The sequence below is a fragment of the Neopsephotus bourkii genome, unplaced genomic scaffold, assembly GCF_033783945.1.
Source record: "Neopsephotus bourkii isolate Nb327-2 ecotype Australia unplaced genomic scaffold, CSIRO-AGI_Nbou_v1 NB_962, whole genome shotgun sequence".
Classification (NCBI taxonomy): domain Eukaryota; kingdom Metazoa; phylum Chordata; class Aves; order Psittaciformes; family Psittacidae; genus Neopsephotus; species Neopsephotus bourkii.
The window spans coordinates 5,154,885-5,172,651 of NW_026901456.1; the positions used below are offsets into that span (position 1 = coordinate 5,154,885).

Here is a 17,767-nt window from a genome sequence, read left to right on the forward strand (position 1 = left end):
TTTATTTTCAAAATTCTTTTCAACTGCACATCCTGGAGAACACAGTAAGGTTTAAAGACAGAAAGAAAAGACCTCTGATAATGAAGTTGTGGCCTAAATGTGATACAGAAGTCTGATACGGAGAAGGAAGAGTAGTTGTGATAGTAAAGCAGTTAAAGCATTTGGGTTTGAAGCGAGAACTCATACTTCAGACTGTCTCCAGTCAAGCCTTAATAAAAATGTATCTGATTATTCACTCAGGATAGGCAAAGATGGCTTGACTTGATGTTAGCCATATCAGTTCTTTGGGTGCTTCACCGTTTCTGAACTGATACGCCTCAATTCTATGGGAAAGAGCATCCTTGGGTCTGCAGACCACTGTGGTTTTTGACGAGAGCTGGAAAGCAGCAGCTGTAAAAACTAGGTGTGAGTAAGCATAAAATGGAAAGCAGAAATCCATTCTTTACTGGGTTACCAAGGTCCTGCAAGAGCTTTCTGCTGGGAGAAATAGGGAAAAGAATATAACTTGCTCTGAAGCAAGTCCTTCCTGAAGTAAGAGACTTGATGGTGTCCAGCATGGCAGTTGGATTTGGGTAGTCATTTTTGAATCTTGGTCCTCTGAGCTTGGTTGAAGGATTCTTGGAAATATGACCACAACCTTGTGATTATTTAATTTATTTATTTTTTTTTTTCACTTATCCTCTGAGAAGGTTGTGATGCCAGCTTCCCTCTGTGGCTGAAGTCCTTAATGACAATATGCTGTTGTGTAAATGACTGCTATGTGCAGAATGTGTCCATCTTCACGCTGCTGGAGGTGATCAACCATTCCCAGTCACTGGCACTTGTGATAGAAGATAGAATGAAGAGATACAAAGTGTCTGGCCACAACCCCTTCTTTGGAAAGCTACAGATGGTCACCCTTCCTCCCATTGCTCCTGGAGTCCTAAAGATCATCTCAGAGAAAACAGATTTCTACCAGGTGCAATTTGCTTTTCCTTTTCTAATGCCCAACTACATTGAACTTCTAAGGATGGTGTGGAAAAACAAATGTTACTTGAACGGATGATGGGGGTAGGATGTTTGTGTAACAGTGACACACTGCTTTTTTTTTGCTTCCACAAGCATTGCAAAGCAATTCCATTCTTCTGCATGTTTCTCAACAGAATGCTCAAAAGTGAAAGGTTATTTTCAAATTGCTATTTGGGTTTTGTGCCCAAATTCTTGGGGGTAGATATATTTGATTTCTGACTTGAAGAGTTTGGTTTCATTATGTTGAAAACTATGCTTTGGAAAACTTTGATACCACTCTAAGTTTTCAGATAAGAGAAAATGTTAGTGGCTGAATAATCCTCCTTGGATTCTTTTCTTCTCCTGAACATTTTTTGATATTAGTGTTGGTATGAGTGTTGGTTCCAAGATCTTTTTCTTAATTACTGTGTTTCCAATTGCTGTGCTTGACACATGAACAATCTGTTAAGTTTTGACCCAGAAAATAGAAGCAGAAATGCTTTTCTTACCTTCTCGTGCAAATACATTTCAATTACCTGTCCTACCAGGGTAGGAGAGTTACATTCCTTTAGGTCTGAGTGTATAACCTGAATTTGTACTTGCTAAACTAAGGCAATTTGGAAATGCCTTTTGGTAGTAGAGGCGATTTGCGCAATGGAAAGCTTTTAAATTAGGGAATAAATTACTATTATTAATATAAATTACTTGTTGATGTTATTTTTCTCTAGAGAGTAGCCTGCGTGCTCTGGAATCAGCTGAACAAAGAGACACGAGAGCATCATATTGCATGTGTGGAGCTGTTCTACAGGCTACACTGCTTGGCACCATCGGCAAATATCTGTGAAGACATTATCTGCCATGCACTTTTGGATCGTGATAAAGTAAGTTCTTTATTCACTGAAGTCCCCTCATCACTGTAGAGTTATTCCAGTGCTTCTCAGTCTGCTTCCAGTTCCCTTCCACCCCTGTCTTCACTTCCATGGTCTCTATATCTTCCAAGAGTCTGACAGACTCTGTTTATGGTGTTACAATTCCCTGGAATTTATTCATCACAGGAATACTGCTAAACTTAATCCCTGGATACAAGTTCAGTCACTGAAGCTTTTTAGTTTCAGCCCAAATCATGTATTATCTAAAAGCCTGCAGTTTTTGTCAGCATTTCCAAACTGACCCAGCTCCACCAAAAACTAAATCAATTTTATTCTATGTTCATATTGTAAACTGCATATTCCAATGAAAGAGTTTATTGCTTTATAAATGTATGTCAACCTAATGTTGGCTCAGATTTAGTTCTCATAATAAGTAAGCTGTATTTTAAGTGACCCAGTTATTAATTATTTTACTTACTTATTTTAATGACTAAGTTTAATAGTAAGTCAGAATAGTTATTTAATAGCTTACAATGTATTTGTGAGAAGTGCCTTGCACAATAAAACTTAAAATAGCCACCTTCAGTCTTTGGTATTGTTTTCATACATTTGCTCTTACAATTTTGCAACTTAAGAGTTTGGAAATCTTTTAAAAGCTTTCAAACAAAATTACCAATAACAAATACTACCTTATATACCAGTGTCTTCCTGTTTGTCATCCAACTTTTAAACCTCCCTAGCACTAAACCAAGACTAAAGTGTTTACACACCAGAGCCCCGAAATACATTTTTGGTGTATCAGCACATCTTTTCTTGCTCCTATTAACACTGTGGCTGTTACATTTTGGTTGTGAATTCATGGGTATATGGCATTTTGATTTAGTCTATTGCAAGACAGAAAACTACCTGAGAAGGATTAGCAGTCACCTACACAATAGCTATTGTTCTGCTAAAGGTTTAAGAATCAGTAAAACTTTACTTAAAGATGAATGCTGTAAAAAATATGTATCTGTCTTGTTTACTTGCACAGGGGACAAGGCTGGAAGCACTGTTCAGATTCTCTGTCATGTGGCACCTGACCAGAGAGATCCAAGGCAGCAGAGTGACTTCTCACAATCGGTCCTTCGATAGGTATTTTCCATTTCCACTGACTTGAACTTACATTTATATGTTTAACTATATCAAGATTTATTATGTTCTTTTTTCTGAGGTAGGAAAGTTCTCTGTAGAGACAAAAAGAGAAACAAGAGCAAAAGGAAGATCTTACTACATTTGCAAAGCATGGGGAACCTTGTACGCATGGTGCACTTTCTTGTATGAAGAAATTTTCTATAGAAAGAGCTTCATATGAGTAGCTTGTAAACAAGTTTCTGCATAACATATTTTTTTATTTCCAAAGAAAATAGAATCAGCTACTTATGAAAAATCTTAGTTTTACTTCCTATTTACAAGACTATAACCTTGTATAAAATGGGACAAAAGCGTTAAGAATCTGTCTAAATAAATATGTGAAAGAACTTTAAAATATGCTGCTCTTCTAGAGTGTGAGTATATGTCTGGCCTTGCTTTTACAAACGCATGTGTACTTGACCTCAGTTCCAGAAAATGTGCATGATCAAGCTATCATTAGCAGACATGAGCCGTTGACCAGTGCATACTTTAACATGCACTGTCTGTTCCCTGCCACTATTTTGTTGTTTGCATTAACCTTTTTAGGGATTTCAACTGTACTTCTTCATTCTGATTTCTTCACTCAGGTCTCTGTTTGTGGTACTGGACAGTCTCAATTGTTCAGATGGCGCAATTGGTGCTGCAGCACAGGGCTGGCTGATCCGTGCTCTTTCACTTAATGATGTTGCACGGATTCTTGAACCAGTCCTGCTGCTGCTGCTTCATCCAAAGACACAGCGCACGTCCATCCACTACATCAAACAGAAAAATTCAGCAGGTAAAACTGTTCTTGGACTAAAATTGTAAGTGCTAATATAGCACTGCATACTCCTGAACACCTACTGAAGGCAGTCTCTGAAATACAATGGCATGCTGTTACCCTGAGTTGTCTTGCATCAGTTCCATAGATTCCTCCTCATCCTAGTACCTATAGTGATGCCTAAAACAGAGTTCAGGAGTAAGTTATGCTACTTGAAGGCCTAATGATCATTTCTGTTATGGTGACTGCACCTACACTGTTAGTTTGGATTGCTCCCTGCTTTGCTGTGGGATCTTGTGCCACACTTCTCGTTGCTATTCCCAGATGATCCACACTGCATGTGTTTTCAGTGTGTACAGGATCCCTTCTCGAGCAAAACTAGGTCTGCAACCAAATGAAATCCAGGAGCAGTTTGGTGACTGTGTCAGTCCAGGAACTGTCTCAGTAGGATGACAGGATACCTGTCTAGGTAGGATGGACAGGCAAATCTTACTCTCTCCACCCAGTCTTGCCCTTGAACACAATGCACCCTTGTATCAAATTATTTTGTTCAGAATATTTTTGTTAATGATTCCTTCAGCATTGTGTTAATAACCAGAGGCTGTGAGGAACATCTTGCTGTCTAAGGCACAGCACACAAAACCTCCCTTCTAATTCTGCTGACTTCCAAAAATTAAAATGTATTTGTCCAAAGATCTGCCTTGATTCAAGAGGAGAGCTGAGCCCTTGTGGCATATGTCTCAAGGATCACCAGAGCTAGGATGTAGAAGCAAAGACAGATGTTTGGAGTGGAAGATGACTTTCAGCCACCCAGAGTTAAGAATGTGGCAGAGCATCTTTACGTGGACAAGCTGAATTTGACAGCTGGAAGATGTCCATTTTAAGACCCATAAGACCCACCGTGAATCACATATGATCTCTGTGTCATATGTGATTCACAATGTGTGTGACAGACACCTGTGGGGAGCACCTGAGGAAGACCGCGACAGGCATGGAGCCAGGGTTTGCTCCAAGTTCAAAGTCCTATGAAGGTTGTCAATCTGTTCAGGTTTGGGGTTGCTGAGAATGGTATTGATATGAGATGCTGCACCATTTGGCTCAAGTAGCCAAGGTTGTTTCTGGAGCAGAGCAGGAAGACGGTGGAGAAGTGTCTGGTAGCTTTGTGTAAAGAAACTTCCTTGTCACTGTCTGTCTCATTAGTGTTAATCTAGCTGTCAGCTTGCATAATTGTTTTTTTGTCTTGATTGGCAAATAGATGGCAGACATTTATAGCATCCAAAAGGACCTGTTTATTAGATGCTATACAAACACAATTCCTCTGTTGCTACCCTTCTCATTTCCCTTCTGATCTCAGCAAACATTTTATGCTCAGGAAGCATAAAAAAACCCCTGTCACATCTAGGGAGTCATAGCATAAGTGAAACAGCTTAATGTTTTGATCCTATTCTCTTGCACATACAATAGGTTAGCCCTGCTCAAGCACTTAAAAATAAAGTAGATAATTCTTGCCTTAACCAATTGCTTTTTTTAGATTTTTTTTTTAGCTTAACACATTACAATTAATACTAGAGCAGAGAGCTTTGTAACCTTTTCTTTCTTCTTACAACGATGTCTTTAATATAAAGCATGTTTTGTTCTATATGATCTTTAAAGGTAATCTACAACCCAAACTGTTCTATGTTTCTGTATGTGAAATTAACAATTATATGCTCTTTTTGAAAAACAAACCCCAAAACAAGTAATTTTTTTTCCAGAAGATATACGTGATTTGCTTTGCAAGAAAAAGGCCTCTTTGAAAGAGTCTGGCATCTCTGAGAGCAATTCCGAGGAAAACCTTCCACTGAGTCAGTTTACTACTGTGGATAGAGAAGCAATTTGGGCAGAAGTGGAAAAAGATCCAGAGAAGCTGGAGTTAAAAACTGAACAGCCTGAAAATGATGGCTGTTATAATCCAGTTATCTTACATGAAGCAGATGGTGACCAAGACAATAGTGAGCACACAGAATCAGCAGACACCAGCACAGGCCATGACAGTGAAAATACATCCTCTTTTTCTCCTTCTCTGGAGCTGCAAGAAGTGAGCAATGAGGACAATGACAGTGCTGCAACTGATGGCAAAGAGACCACAAATCATGTGAGTCTGCTCAGTGCATTCCTTCCTGAAAGCTCAAAATCCAGTGCAGCGCTAAACATTGTCCGTGCTGACTCTGAGAGGACTCAGGCATCAGAGTCTCTGTCAAGTGATGAAGAGGTGGACTTGGAGCTCCAGGAAATTACCAATTCTAGGTTGCTCAAGCAACAGAAGGAAAAACAGGAGATGATTGAAGCTCTGTTCAAACACATGCTGCTATATTTGCAGCCTTATGATTCTAAGAGGGTATTGTATGCTTTTTCTGTTCTGGAGGCAGTGCTTAAAACAAACCCTAAAGAATTTATTGAAGCTGTAGCTACTACAAGCATGGATACCAGCTCCACGGCACATTTGAATCTTATTTACAACCTCTTAGCTCGCCATCAAGAAGCTCTTGTAGGGCAGAGTTTTTATGGCAAGCTCCAGACTCAGTCCCCAACCATGTGTCCCCATTCTCTTCTAATAGAACTGCTCACTTACCTCTGTCTCAGTTTTCTGCGCTCATATTATCCATGCTACTTGAAGGTCACACACCGAGATGTGCTTGGCAACAGAGATGTTCAGGTTAAAAGTGTGGAAGTACTGATTAGAATGATGACGCAGCTAGCTACTATGGCAAAGGCAGCAGAGAATAAGAATGTAGAGTTCATACGCAATTTGCTAGGAAGATGCAAAATTCAGGAGTTTGTTCTTCTTTCCTTATCTGCATCTATGTATATAAGTCAGAAGCGGTATGAGTTTCTTATGGCAGATGGAGCTAATAATGTTTCTGAAGAAGAACTCTTTGAAGAGAGCCTAATAAATTTTGGGCATGATCAAATATGGAGTGAACACCCACTCCAAATTGAGTTACTGAAGCTTTTGCAGGTATTGATTGTCTTGGAGCACCATCTTGGACAGACTCATGGGGAGCAGGAGAATCAACCAGACCTCTCTAAGGAATGGCAGCAGGCGCTTAATTTCCAGCAGTCTATTGGTGCAATGCAATATGTGTATCCACACCCAATAACTTCACAGGGATTATTTGTCTCCGCTGTGGTTAGAGGATTGCAACCAGAGTATGGCCATGGGATGCATCCCACTTGGGTAGCCTTAGTGACATGTTCCCTGCCCTATTTTGGGAAGTCCTTAGGCTGGACTGTGGCTCCGTTTGTTGTACAGATATGTAAAAACCTGGATGAGCTTGTCAAACAGTATGAAAATGAAGCTGTGAAAACATCTGCAAAAGCATTTGCAAGGTAAGAGTCTGCAATGTGGGATTTGTTATGCTGAGGAGTTCCCCTTGCTACAGAGTAGTGCATAGTAACTTACTGGTTTAGCGTTGCGGCTCCCAGAGTTTGATCCTTAAACCCTGCTGCATATACAGGCATCTGGTCCTCCAGGCTGTGTGGGGCAGAGGACATACTGTTGCAGTCAGGCTCACTGTAGTTGGAGGAAGAGAAGAAAGAGGGCCAGCAGCAGGGATGACCAGCAGCTGTGATACTTCTTGTCCCTCTCTGCCTGCTATTCAAGTGAACAAGAAGTTCCCAGTTTTGACAAGACTGGGGATTTTGGAGGACTAATTGAGGAGAGATACAGGGAAGTAGAAAAATACAGTGATACTGTTGATAACAGGCAGTAAGTGAAAGGAGCAGGAAAATATAATTGAAACCTAAAGTTTCGTGGTCAGGTGGGGAATAATATTCTGAAAGATCTAGACAAGCAAACAGAGTTGTTCAAGTGTAGTTTGTGAATCCTTCGTTTTGACAGTCCTGTCTGGTCATTCCGGTATTCTTTTAACTATTGAACAGAAACAGATTTCTACTGGAATTTTTAATCAAGGAAATAACACTTGGCCTTATAACTGGTTTGGGTTTTGTTTTGCTTTGTTGTTTTTTTTTTTTTTTTCCTTCAAAGCTTAACTTCTAAAAGAGAAAATGTTACACCTGATTACCCACTAACCCTTTTGGAAGGCCTGACAACCATTGGTCACTTCTGCCTTCTGGATCACCCTACTCAAAATAAAAAGGTATGTGCTTAATGCCTACCACTTATTTGATGCCTTGGCAGCAGTTCATCAAACTTTTTCCTTCAGAAGTGAATATACGTAATAAAGCAGGTTTTAGACGAGAAGATAACCTTAAAGAAGCCTCATAGTAAACCAAAAGAAGTAAACTAAGTAAAACTGTAAGAGAGGGGAACTTATTTTTTTATTTGAAGACAGGAAAGTTAATCCTAAGTACAAGATGTTCATTATGATCTTGATCACACAAGTATTACTCCCATGTAGCTTGTCTACAGTTGCTTTGTCATTAACAAAGTCTTCTATTTTCTTTTGAGTTTATAACATGCTGTTGTGTTCTCCACAATTTTTATTTTCTGTAACATTTGTCAGAAGAGGATGTTATACTAATAATGATTTGCTAGACAAATCAATTCTCAGTGTCAAAATAGTGAACAACAAATTCAGTAGATTCTAATAGCAGCAGTATATTTCAGAAACAGAATAGTTGAATTATTTTTAAAGTTGGCATTAGAAAAGTTGTCTATAATTCTCCTAGTTGTCTGTAACTCTCCTAAGAGTAGTTACGCTGTGGTGCATAATATAAGGTATTTCAATATTCATATTTTGGGTTTTTTTTCTAGTCCTCTTGTTTAGTTGAACCTGCAAACTTGAGAAATGCTAGGAATGCCATTTTGGAAGAATTACCTCGCATCATTAATACCATGTCTCTTCTCTGGAGTGTTATAAAGAAGGAAGACTCTCAAAAAAGACCAACTGACTTCTTTGGAACAACTAAAGGCTCTTCTTCAGTCTACTTTAAAGCAACTAAAGTAGGAGTCCTTTTAAACTGCTGTGTATCTCATCATCCTGATCTGTTTAATGTTTTGCTTTTTCTGTGAGCTTCTGTTAATAGCTGCTGTAGAGCTAACCGCCGCTGAACTGTCAGCACCTTCCACAGGCAGTAGAACATACCTGCAGGAATAAAAATACTAGACTTTCCCTTCTTGTTTGTCGATATTGATAAAATGTAGTGAAAATACCTGTAGGAGAAGGGAGAATAGAACACAGAAGTTATTTTTTTCTATTTTGCAATGTTTTACAACAAATGCATCTTCCATATGTAAGGAGGATACACTAACTCAAGTTATTAAAACTGGTCCAACTACCAAGTATATCAAGAGATTCTTTGATATTTTCTGAATATTTTGGGAGAAGGAAAAATGTTAACAAACTATGAAATAGCCTTTGCCTTATGAAGTTGAGCACTGACAGTTGTTTTTCCCCCTCTATAGACATTAAGAACTAAAATACTGGACTTCATAAATCCGTTGACAGCACAACTTGGAATCCAGTTGATGGCAGCAGTTGCAGCAGTATGGAATAGCAAGAAACCTCATAGGAATCAAAGTAAAAGCAAGGTGAAACTGAAGAAAGGCACGCTTAGTTTTCCAGATGAATGTTACGTTTATATGATCAGTTCTGAACTCTGGGTTTGTTTATAGATTCTTTGGGACTTTTTACATGTGACGTGGCAAGTCACTGAAAAATCTGAAACTCTCCTATTTATATGTAATTCCATAAAGCATCAGGACTACAGTTAAAACTAAATAAATAAATAAAAACGACAGTGTAGCAGTCTTAAGTCTGATAGTAACAGGCATTTTTTTTATTCAGTGCTGGTTTGTAATCTTAAGATTGCAATTTTCCAATTGTATTTTAAAGACCTTGAAGCAGATCTATTTCCATAGAAAGGTTAGAGCTGTAGTCCATGAAACTAGCATTTATTTGGCATAGAACATCTCTTTCCTGCTTTCATTTGAGCATAATGAAGTTGTTTTCATGAAGGTGTTGGGAGAAGATCCTTATATGGCAAATTATTGCATGCTTGATTTAACTTGTCCAATTTAGGTTTTGTATAAGTATTGATATTTGAGTAATCACACAAAAAGTTGTTTTTTTCAACTTCATGTTTTGTCTGCTACAGTGATCTGAGGGCTGTGTCTTTTGTTTTGTTTTGTCAGATTGTTCCAGTGGCTAGTGCATCTCAGCTTATTCTTGTGGACTTAATATGTGCACTTAACACATTGAAAATTGACACTATATTACATCTAATCAAAGAGGTAGTCAAGAAACCATCACAAATCAAGGGCGAAGAGGTAACCATTACGATAATCCCATTTTCTTAATACATTCTATTCTGGATCTATTCCAATGTGTCATCTAAATATTGCTAGAAGGAAAGTTTGGGTTTTTCAAATGTATGATTCTCTTTTGCACCTGAATAAGTAAGGTTTTCCAGAATATAGGTTTCTGTGTTTTTATCCATCAGTGTAAGTCCATCCTTCAGAATGTTCTTCTAGAGAAGTTACTGGTAATGAAAAGGTATAGGGTCCTCCCGTACCAAAGACACTGACAATTTTCATGAAGTTGCTGCAGATATACAACTTAATGATGTACTTCTATCTTTCTACCCTTACCTGAACAGTGCTTCACACTGTGTCTGCTGTCTTCCAGTTGGTTTTCAAGGAAGTGAGTTTTGCTACTGTGCACACCATTGCAGGAGCTCCTACAGCTCTGAATAAACTGTAACAGACGTTCCAAAGTGATGTGTGTGCTTCTGAACTAGGGTCCTGTATTAAGGCTCTGTATTCACTCATACTGCTCTATAGACATAGTTGGTCACCTGTTGGAGTACAAGTGGTTTCTAAGAAGAAAGCATTGAACACAAATATTCAACAGCTTGGAACTTCTTTTTTTTTTTTTTTTTTTTAATCTTCTGGCAGATAATTGTGGTTTTGCTTTTATTTTTCAGAAATCTTCTCTTGTAGATATTCCAGTGCTGCAGTTCAGTTATGCTTTCATTCAAAGGTAATTCAGCCTTTATAAAAATAAACTTTCTGGTTTACTCTAGTTAGGATAATAGCCAGCATCACTGTTTCTGCTTTACTTTGATCTTTGTGTCCCAATGTCACAGAACACAATATAGGAAATGATTATTGCTACTTTATTGTTAAGTGACAGATAGACACGAAATTACTGGGCTATGAAATTATGTTCCATTTGATCTACTGATAATGCCACTCTGAAAGCCTGATTTCATACTAATACTGCATGGTACTTCAGGCCTCTCATTAGCAAGAAACTTGTATAATTTGTTATGATCTTTCTTCTTATCTGTTCTATGTTGCCAAATGAATGGATAGAGAACTTAAAAATTCAATAAAACTGCTATGGGTGCAGTTTGTGCTGGACATGTAGTGGTTCAGGCAGTTGATTGGAAACATTCCTTTGATCAAAACTCTTCATGTACTTGGCTTTCCTCACGGAAGCCTTGGGATATATCAGACTGTACAATATACCGTATTCAATAAGCTGTGGAGATAAAATAAGCTGGCATGCCATGGATTGGTAGGCTAAACTATTCCTTTTCTTCCCCCTGAAGACACAGCCCTCTGACTGGCATACTGCATGTGCTGCTAGCATTTACAGATGTATGCATATTGTCTGTGCTTAGGGATATTGATACCATGTTGTTGGATCAGTGTCCCAGTTTTGGCTAGGATAGAGTTAGTTTTCTTCCTAGTAGATGGTAAAGTGCTGTGTTTTGGATTTAGGTTGAGAATAATGTTGACAGCACACTGATGTGTTAGTTACTGCTGATCAGTGCTTACATGAACTCAAGGACTTTTCAACTTCTCACACCACCCTACCAGTGAGGAGGCTGTGGGTGCACAAGAAGCTGGGAGGGGACACAGCGGAAACAGCTGACCCCAACTGGCCAAAGGGCTATCCCATACCATATGACATCATGCTCAGTATATAAACCAAGGGGAAAGCTGGCCAGGGACTGCTGCTCAGGAGCTGGCTGGGTACTGGGTGTGAGCAATTGCATTGTGCATCACTTGTTTTGTATATTCTAATTCTTTTATCATCATTATTATTATTATTTCCCTTCTTTTTCTGTCCTATTAAAGTGTCTTTATCTCAACTCATTCATTTTAACTTTCTTATTTTTCTTGTCCCAGTTCTCTCCCCCATCCCACCAGGTGCAGTGAGCGAGTGGCTGTGTGATGTTTAGCTGACAGCTGGCTTAAATCACCAGAGTCCTTTTTAGCACTCTTGAAGAGGGTTGAGATAAGGACAGATCTTACCAGAGCATGTTAAAATTAATGTGTTATAAGCATTCGCTGTGTTGGTTTAACAGTCTCTGGTTGCAATGTAGCTTTATTTGCTCTGAATTGGTTTTCTCAGGATTACATTATGTCACACCTTGCTTGCTGTGTATGTTCCCTGTGGTGCTCTTTATCACCTCTTTATCACCTCTGAGTGCTGGGTTAAAAGTTATCATTTTGCTGTGTTGGGTTACACTGGTTTACGATATGATAAAATTGCTGGTCCTGAGACCTAATCTGGTATGTGTTCTCAGCATTGCTGTTATCACTGCACTTCAGGAGACATCTGTCAGAACTATTAATAATTACACCTTTCAGCTTTTCTCCAATCTGTGGGAGGAGACATCTTCTGTCACCTTCCTCTTCTCCCTCAGGCTAATTACAATAGCTCTTGAGAGGAATATCTGGAGTATATTCAAACCAGCATGTTCCTATTAGAAAGGTGCAGGATCTAAAGGACTGATCTGATCCTGAGGGAAGCTTTTAGGCCATGATGTTACCCATGTATGTTGCAGGGTTTTTTATTGTTTTTCCCTTAACTGACCTAAGACTTTGTGTGTGTTTTGGTTTTTGTTTTTTTTTGTTTTTGACAGACTGCCTGTCTCAGCCCTGCAGGAGAACTTCCAGTCCTTATTAGGACTTCTCAAAGAGTCTGTGCAGTTGAACTTGGCTCCTCCTGGACACTTTCTTCTTCTCAGGTACTGCATAAGGTTTGTAGGTGCATTGAGTAGACCTGTCCAATTACTAACTTGGAGTGACTTGATTTTCCCACAGCACACTGAATGACTTTGTGACTAGGACACCTACTCTAGAAAACAAAAAAGACCAAAAAGACTTGCAGGTACAGTGTATACATGTATTCCTTTTAATTCATAAGTCTGGCACTGTACATCTAAGTAAAAGTGAAGATGACCTGATCTGTACTTTGTCTCTGAATTCTCCTATGCTTATATGTGAATGTGCATCCACATATTTTGACTTCGGTCTGGTAAATATGGGAGACTCAAATATGAGAGACGTGATACACAGAATGTCTCCAACAAAATTTTGTGAAAAATGCATGAAATTGCAGTGGTAACTATGGAATTCTCAAAGCTGTTTCCCTATGTAATTTTATGATTTTTTTCAGAATTTAAATCATAACACAAGTATGACATCATGAGCTCATGGCCATGAGGAGGATCAGGGGACTGGACCGCCTCCTGTATGAAGATAGGTTGAGAAAGTTGGGGCTGCTCAGCCTGGAGAAGAGAAGGCTGTATAGAGACCTCATAGCAGCCTTCCAATATCTGAAGGGGGCCTATAGGGATGCTGGGGAAGGACTCTTCATTAGGGACTGTAGTGACAGGACAAGGGGTAATGGGCTCAGACTTAAACAGGGGAAGTTTAGATTGAATATAAGGAAGAAGTTCTTTACTGTGAGGGGGTTGAGGCACTGGAACGGGTTGCCTAGGCATGTTGTGAATGCTCCATCCCTGGCAGTGTTCAAGGGCAGGTTGGACAGAGCCTTGGGTGACATGGTTTAGTGTGAGGTGGGCAGGGGGGTTGGAACTGGGTGATCGTAAGGTCCTTTCCACCCTAGTTATTCTATGATTCTATGTTGTATGAGTAAGCACTGAAATCTCAAAACTATCTGGGAAAATTAGGAGCATAATTATCCTTGAAGCTCATAGCTGTGTTTGGCAATGTAAATGACTGTCAGCTCACCTTTTGTGTAAAGAAGAGGTGTTGTAGAGCAGGATTCTGTTCCTACACTGATAGTGATTTCACCAGAACACTTAAAGCACTACCTACATGTGTGCAGCTTTAGGTCTGAGCAAAAGTAATGCTGTGTATGAGGTTAGACAGTGTTACAGTTACAGTACTTTAATATGCCAACAGAGAAATTGAATCTGCACTTCTGCTTTAGAGGCTTGCCAGCAAAACAATGATAATAAAAAGACAGTTTTGCCATCTTGCCATCTTATAGCCTCTTCAAAAGTGACCTCTGCTTTGCTTTGGATACTTGGGATTTGGTTTTGATAGAGTGACCAGCTTTTCATTTCTCTGGGAATTAAATATGCTGAAGTGTCTGTGCTCATAGTTTGATGCTGTCTTGCTTACACCTAATAGAAAGACTGAAATAGGAGCAGATGTATTGTCATAAAATAAAGCCCTGCCTCACTTGATGGTTTCCAAATGTGAAAGGAATAAAAGGGAACAGTATTGAAAACAGTAAAGGCATTGATATGCCATTTCTGAGGGGATGAACAATTCAGATCATGTCTTTGACAGATAATAGCCAATATGTAAATTGTGGTAGGACTGATGCCAAATTGATATTAAGTTAATGGTAATGGCCTGCATGGCAAATCATGATTAAAACCTTCATCTTAAGCTAACAAAGTTTTTCCTGCTTCTCATTTTCTTGCCTGATCTTATTTGAAGTGAGCAGTAGTTAGTTATCTTGAGAGCACAATCATTAAATCAGAGAAGTATTTATGTTTCTAAGAGATAAAAGTGACTACTTCTGGTTGTCCTGAGATGTTCCATATAAAAAGGACTTTGCTGAATCTGCTAAGTGATAATAGCTTTCATCTGATCGTGTGTTACCTGGTTATGTTATAGGAAGTGACCCAAAAAATCTTGGAGGCTGTAGGAACTGTTGCTGGTTCTTCTCTAGAACAGACTAGCTGGCTGAGCCGGAACTTAGAAGTGAAAGCTCGGCCTCAGATTTTACCAAACGACTTCAACATTGAAGATGTGAACGGTAATGTGGTTTTGTCTGACTTTTCTGCTGCTTCCTCTCTTCTGTTTATGTGAAGAATACAAGGTGTTAGAGGGTGTGTAGTTTGTGTGACATGGGAGTAATACACGTCAAGTAAAACAACAAAAAAATACATTGTCCTCCAATAACAATGTTAGCCTCAATGGGTTTAGTAAATATCTGCATATCGTGTATAACACAGAGGAAAACTTACTAGTGATGCATGCAATATATGGGACAGAACAACATGGGGCATGAGTTATGTCATTGTGGCAACATACCCAGAAGCGTTTCACTTTAATACCAGTATGCAATTAACAGTTCTGTTTGGGAAGCAAATTAGGAAACAGCAAAATTTAAACATGTCTGAAAGGAAAATTGATTATTTTTGCCTCTTTCAGATACATCAGTGGTACCATCTTCAATGGTTTCTGCCTCTGCTCCTTCAATATACAGTGTCCAAGCTCTTTCCCTCCTTGCAGAAGTAAGTAGGAAAAAGTTTTGTAGTTGCTGCTTTCATCTGTGGGGTGGTTGTTTATTGATATTATTGAGCAGGAGAATATGTAGGTTTTCCTGATAGATTAAATGGGAGCTTAAATCTTTATTGAGACATCCTATGCACACACACATTCTAGCCTGAAATACGGCATGCTTTCTCCTTTTGCAGAAATACCAATTGGAGGTTTAAAGGGACATTCTTTTCCTTTTTAAGGTTCTTGCTTCTCTTTTGGACATGGTTTACCGGAGCGATGAGAAGGAGAAAGCTGTGCCATTGATTTCACGTTTGCTTTATTACGTATTTCCTTACCTACGCAACCACAGGTGACTCCCCTCTCTGCACGTGTGATTTTTCTTAAGACTAATTGGGTTTTTTGGCCACACTGTAACGCTTTTGCTTTTTCATCTGTTTGTCCTCTCCTCTGTTTCCATTCTAATAAGGTATGAACCATATTTCACTCAGGAACTAAAACCTTTTGTTTGTTGAGGGTTGCTTCCTGCTGCTCTGCCAAGTGAAAGGAAGCAACTCTCCCCTTCTCTTCCCTGTTTGCTACCAGTTCCATTTTTCTGTGCTCCAGATGTTTCTGCTGTAGCTGCTGTCAAGCTTCCCGTCTTCCTGGCTTTTACCTTTTGGCTACTACGTTTGTCTAAGCAGACTAATCTATACTGAAGTGTGGGAGGGCACTTCACCAGCCACCACTCGTGGACAGCGAGGAAGTGAGGATTTTTGTCCCAAGTGTTACTTAGACCACAGTCAAAACCACTAGCCATCATACAGTCGAGAGCAAAATAGGGTATAGAGGGTCAGGGAAGATATAACCAGCCGTGCTTAAAAGGGCTGATAGATCGAGAGTCACTGGGAAGTAAGCGTTAAAGCCAGCAAGCCTCAGGGTGCATCAGGGTTTGAAGACATTTTTCCATGCTTCCTCTCAGGGGTGGGGAAGGCTGGTTTAAAAATGATGCAGAGAAATTTTGGGAAAATATTATTTTCCATTAATTACATTTGTGCATTTTCCATTGTGTCTGTTACAGTGTTTTCTGCCTGCTTCACCCCTAACCAAATCAGTCAGATTCTTAATGTGCTGCTGCACCTTGCAGAACATGGTGTCGAAATTTAGCATGGGATGTTGCATAGGGCAGCACAAGGAGAAAAAAGCTTGTGTGTGAGATTTTTATACAGGTGATAATGACATGAGAACCGACAGATACACTTGTTGTCTGGGTGAAGCCTACTGTGGTACTTTCTAAAGGGGTCTGCTGACAGGGATACAAAATTCTATTGGAAATCTTTTTCAGGGAAGTTTTGAAACACACCTGTAGTGGAAACAAGCAGTATTGTGCTGCGACACATCTCATCTGAAAATATCTCCCCTGACAAGGTACACTAGAAATGTGAGGAGCTTCTGCTGATCTGCTGCTGCTCTATGAGCTCCTGTAGACATAGCCTATTACTGGGAGAATTTGGTTAGAAGTTGTGGGGAGCCCTGAAGTTTATTTTCTGTTTATATAAACTTAACTTTGGTGTATATATATAAAATTATATATATATATATATATATATAATTATTATTCTCTTCCCTCAGTGCCTACAACATTCCTAGTTTTCGTGCTGGTGCTCAGTTGCTCAGCTCATTGAGCGGATACGCCTACACCAAGCGAGCCTGGAAAAAAGAAGTTCTCGAACTGTATATGGATCCAGCTTTTTTCCAGATGGACACTTCATGCACTCAGTAAGACATGAGGCTGTAGCACTCCAAGATTCTATTCTGAATTCACAAAGAAAGGCTTTAAAGGAGAATGGCTAATATTGGAAGGAAAATTCTGTTTAGTACTTTCTTACAGAATGCAATAATGTTAGAAACGGGTCTTGACTACTAATTCTACTGAAAAGTATATTAGTTATAATTAGTGTAACTACATTATAGTTCATAAGAAAAAACTTATGCTGATACTCCCCTTAATGATGAGGGAACTGTGTACAGTAGAGCTGAAGGACCTAGAATGCAATAGGTATTAAACCAGATAAGAGTCTACATATTGAATACTGTTTGGAAACTCTTTATTGTATGAAAGGCTTGACCAGAATCTTTTCTGAGATGAATCTGTACCAAAGTTTTCTCCAAGTATCTAATTCCTTCTGTATCTTACTCAGCTGGAGATCCATTGTTGATCATCTTCTGACACACGAGAAAACTATGTTTAAAGATTTGATGAGTAAGTACCAGCTACTGATAACTTATTTCTACATTAATTTGAAATCTGTTTGCTTTTTGAGCTATTGGGTGCATTTTTAAGATACTAATGTATCAATAAAATACAGACAATGCTGCATCGGCATAATTGATTATATTGCCGATTTTATTCACAGGTAAAAACTGTGCTGTTAATTCTGTGCTTTGGTCATGTCTAAAACACACCACAAGTATTTTTGTTCTAGAAGTGCTAATGCT

At 39.1% G+C, this 17,767-nt stretch overlaps 1 protein-coding gene across 8 annotated transcripts in view; it reads left to right on the top strand.

Moving 5' to 3' along the window:
* DOP1B (DOP1 leucine zipper like protein B) overlaps positions 1-17,767 on the top strand; it is a 58,470-nt gene that overhangs the window by 33,874 nt on the left and 6,829 nt on the right. For 5 of the 8 annotated variants that reach the window (XM_061359117.1, XM_061359118.1, XM_061359116.1 and 2 more), the window contains 17 exons: positions 687-958; positions 1,716-1,868; positions 2,887-2,987; positions 3,614-3,804; positions 5,541-7,155; positions 7,814-7,925; positions 8,543-8,731; positions 9,194-9,319; positions 9,923-10,057; positions 10,714-10,769; positions 12,667-12,771; positions 12,848-12,914; positions 14,681-14,822; positions 15,221-15,303; positions 15,532-15,641; positions 16,901-17,047; positions 17,470-17,531. In XM_061359117.1, the coding sequence (XP_061215101.1) occupies positions 687-958; positions 1,716-1,868; positions 2,887-2,987; positions 3,614-3,804; positions 5,541-7,155; positions 7,814-7,925; positions 8,543-8,731; positions 9,194-9,319; positions 9,923-10,057; positions 10,714-10,769; positions 12,667-12,771; positions 12,848-12,914; positions 14,681-14,822; positions 15,221-15,303; positions 15,532-15,641; positions 16,901-17,047; positions 17,470-17,531 (3,666 nt within the window). The remainder of the gene's footprint in view (positions 1-686; positions 959-1,715; positions 1,869-2,886; positions 2,988-3,613; positions 3,805-5,540; positions 7,156-7,813; positions 7,926-8,542; positions 8,732-9,193; positions 9,320-9,922; positions 10,058-10,713; positions 10,770-12,666; positions 12,772-12,847; positions 12,915-14,680; positions 14,823-15,220; positions 15,304-15,531; positions 15,642-16,900; positions 17,048-17,469; positions 17,532-17,767) is intronic. The other 3 variants (XM_061359119.1, XM_061359122.1, XM_061359120.1) reach the window with 2 other exon arrangements.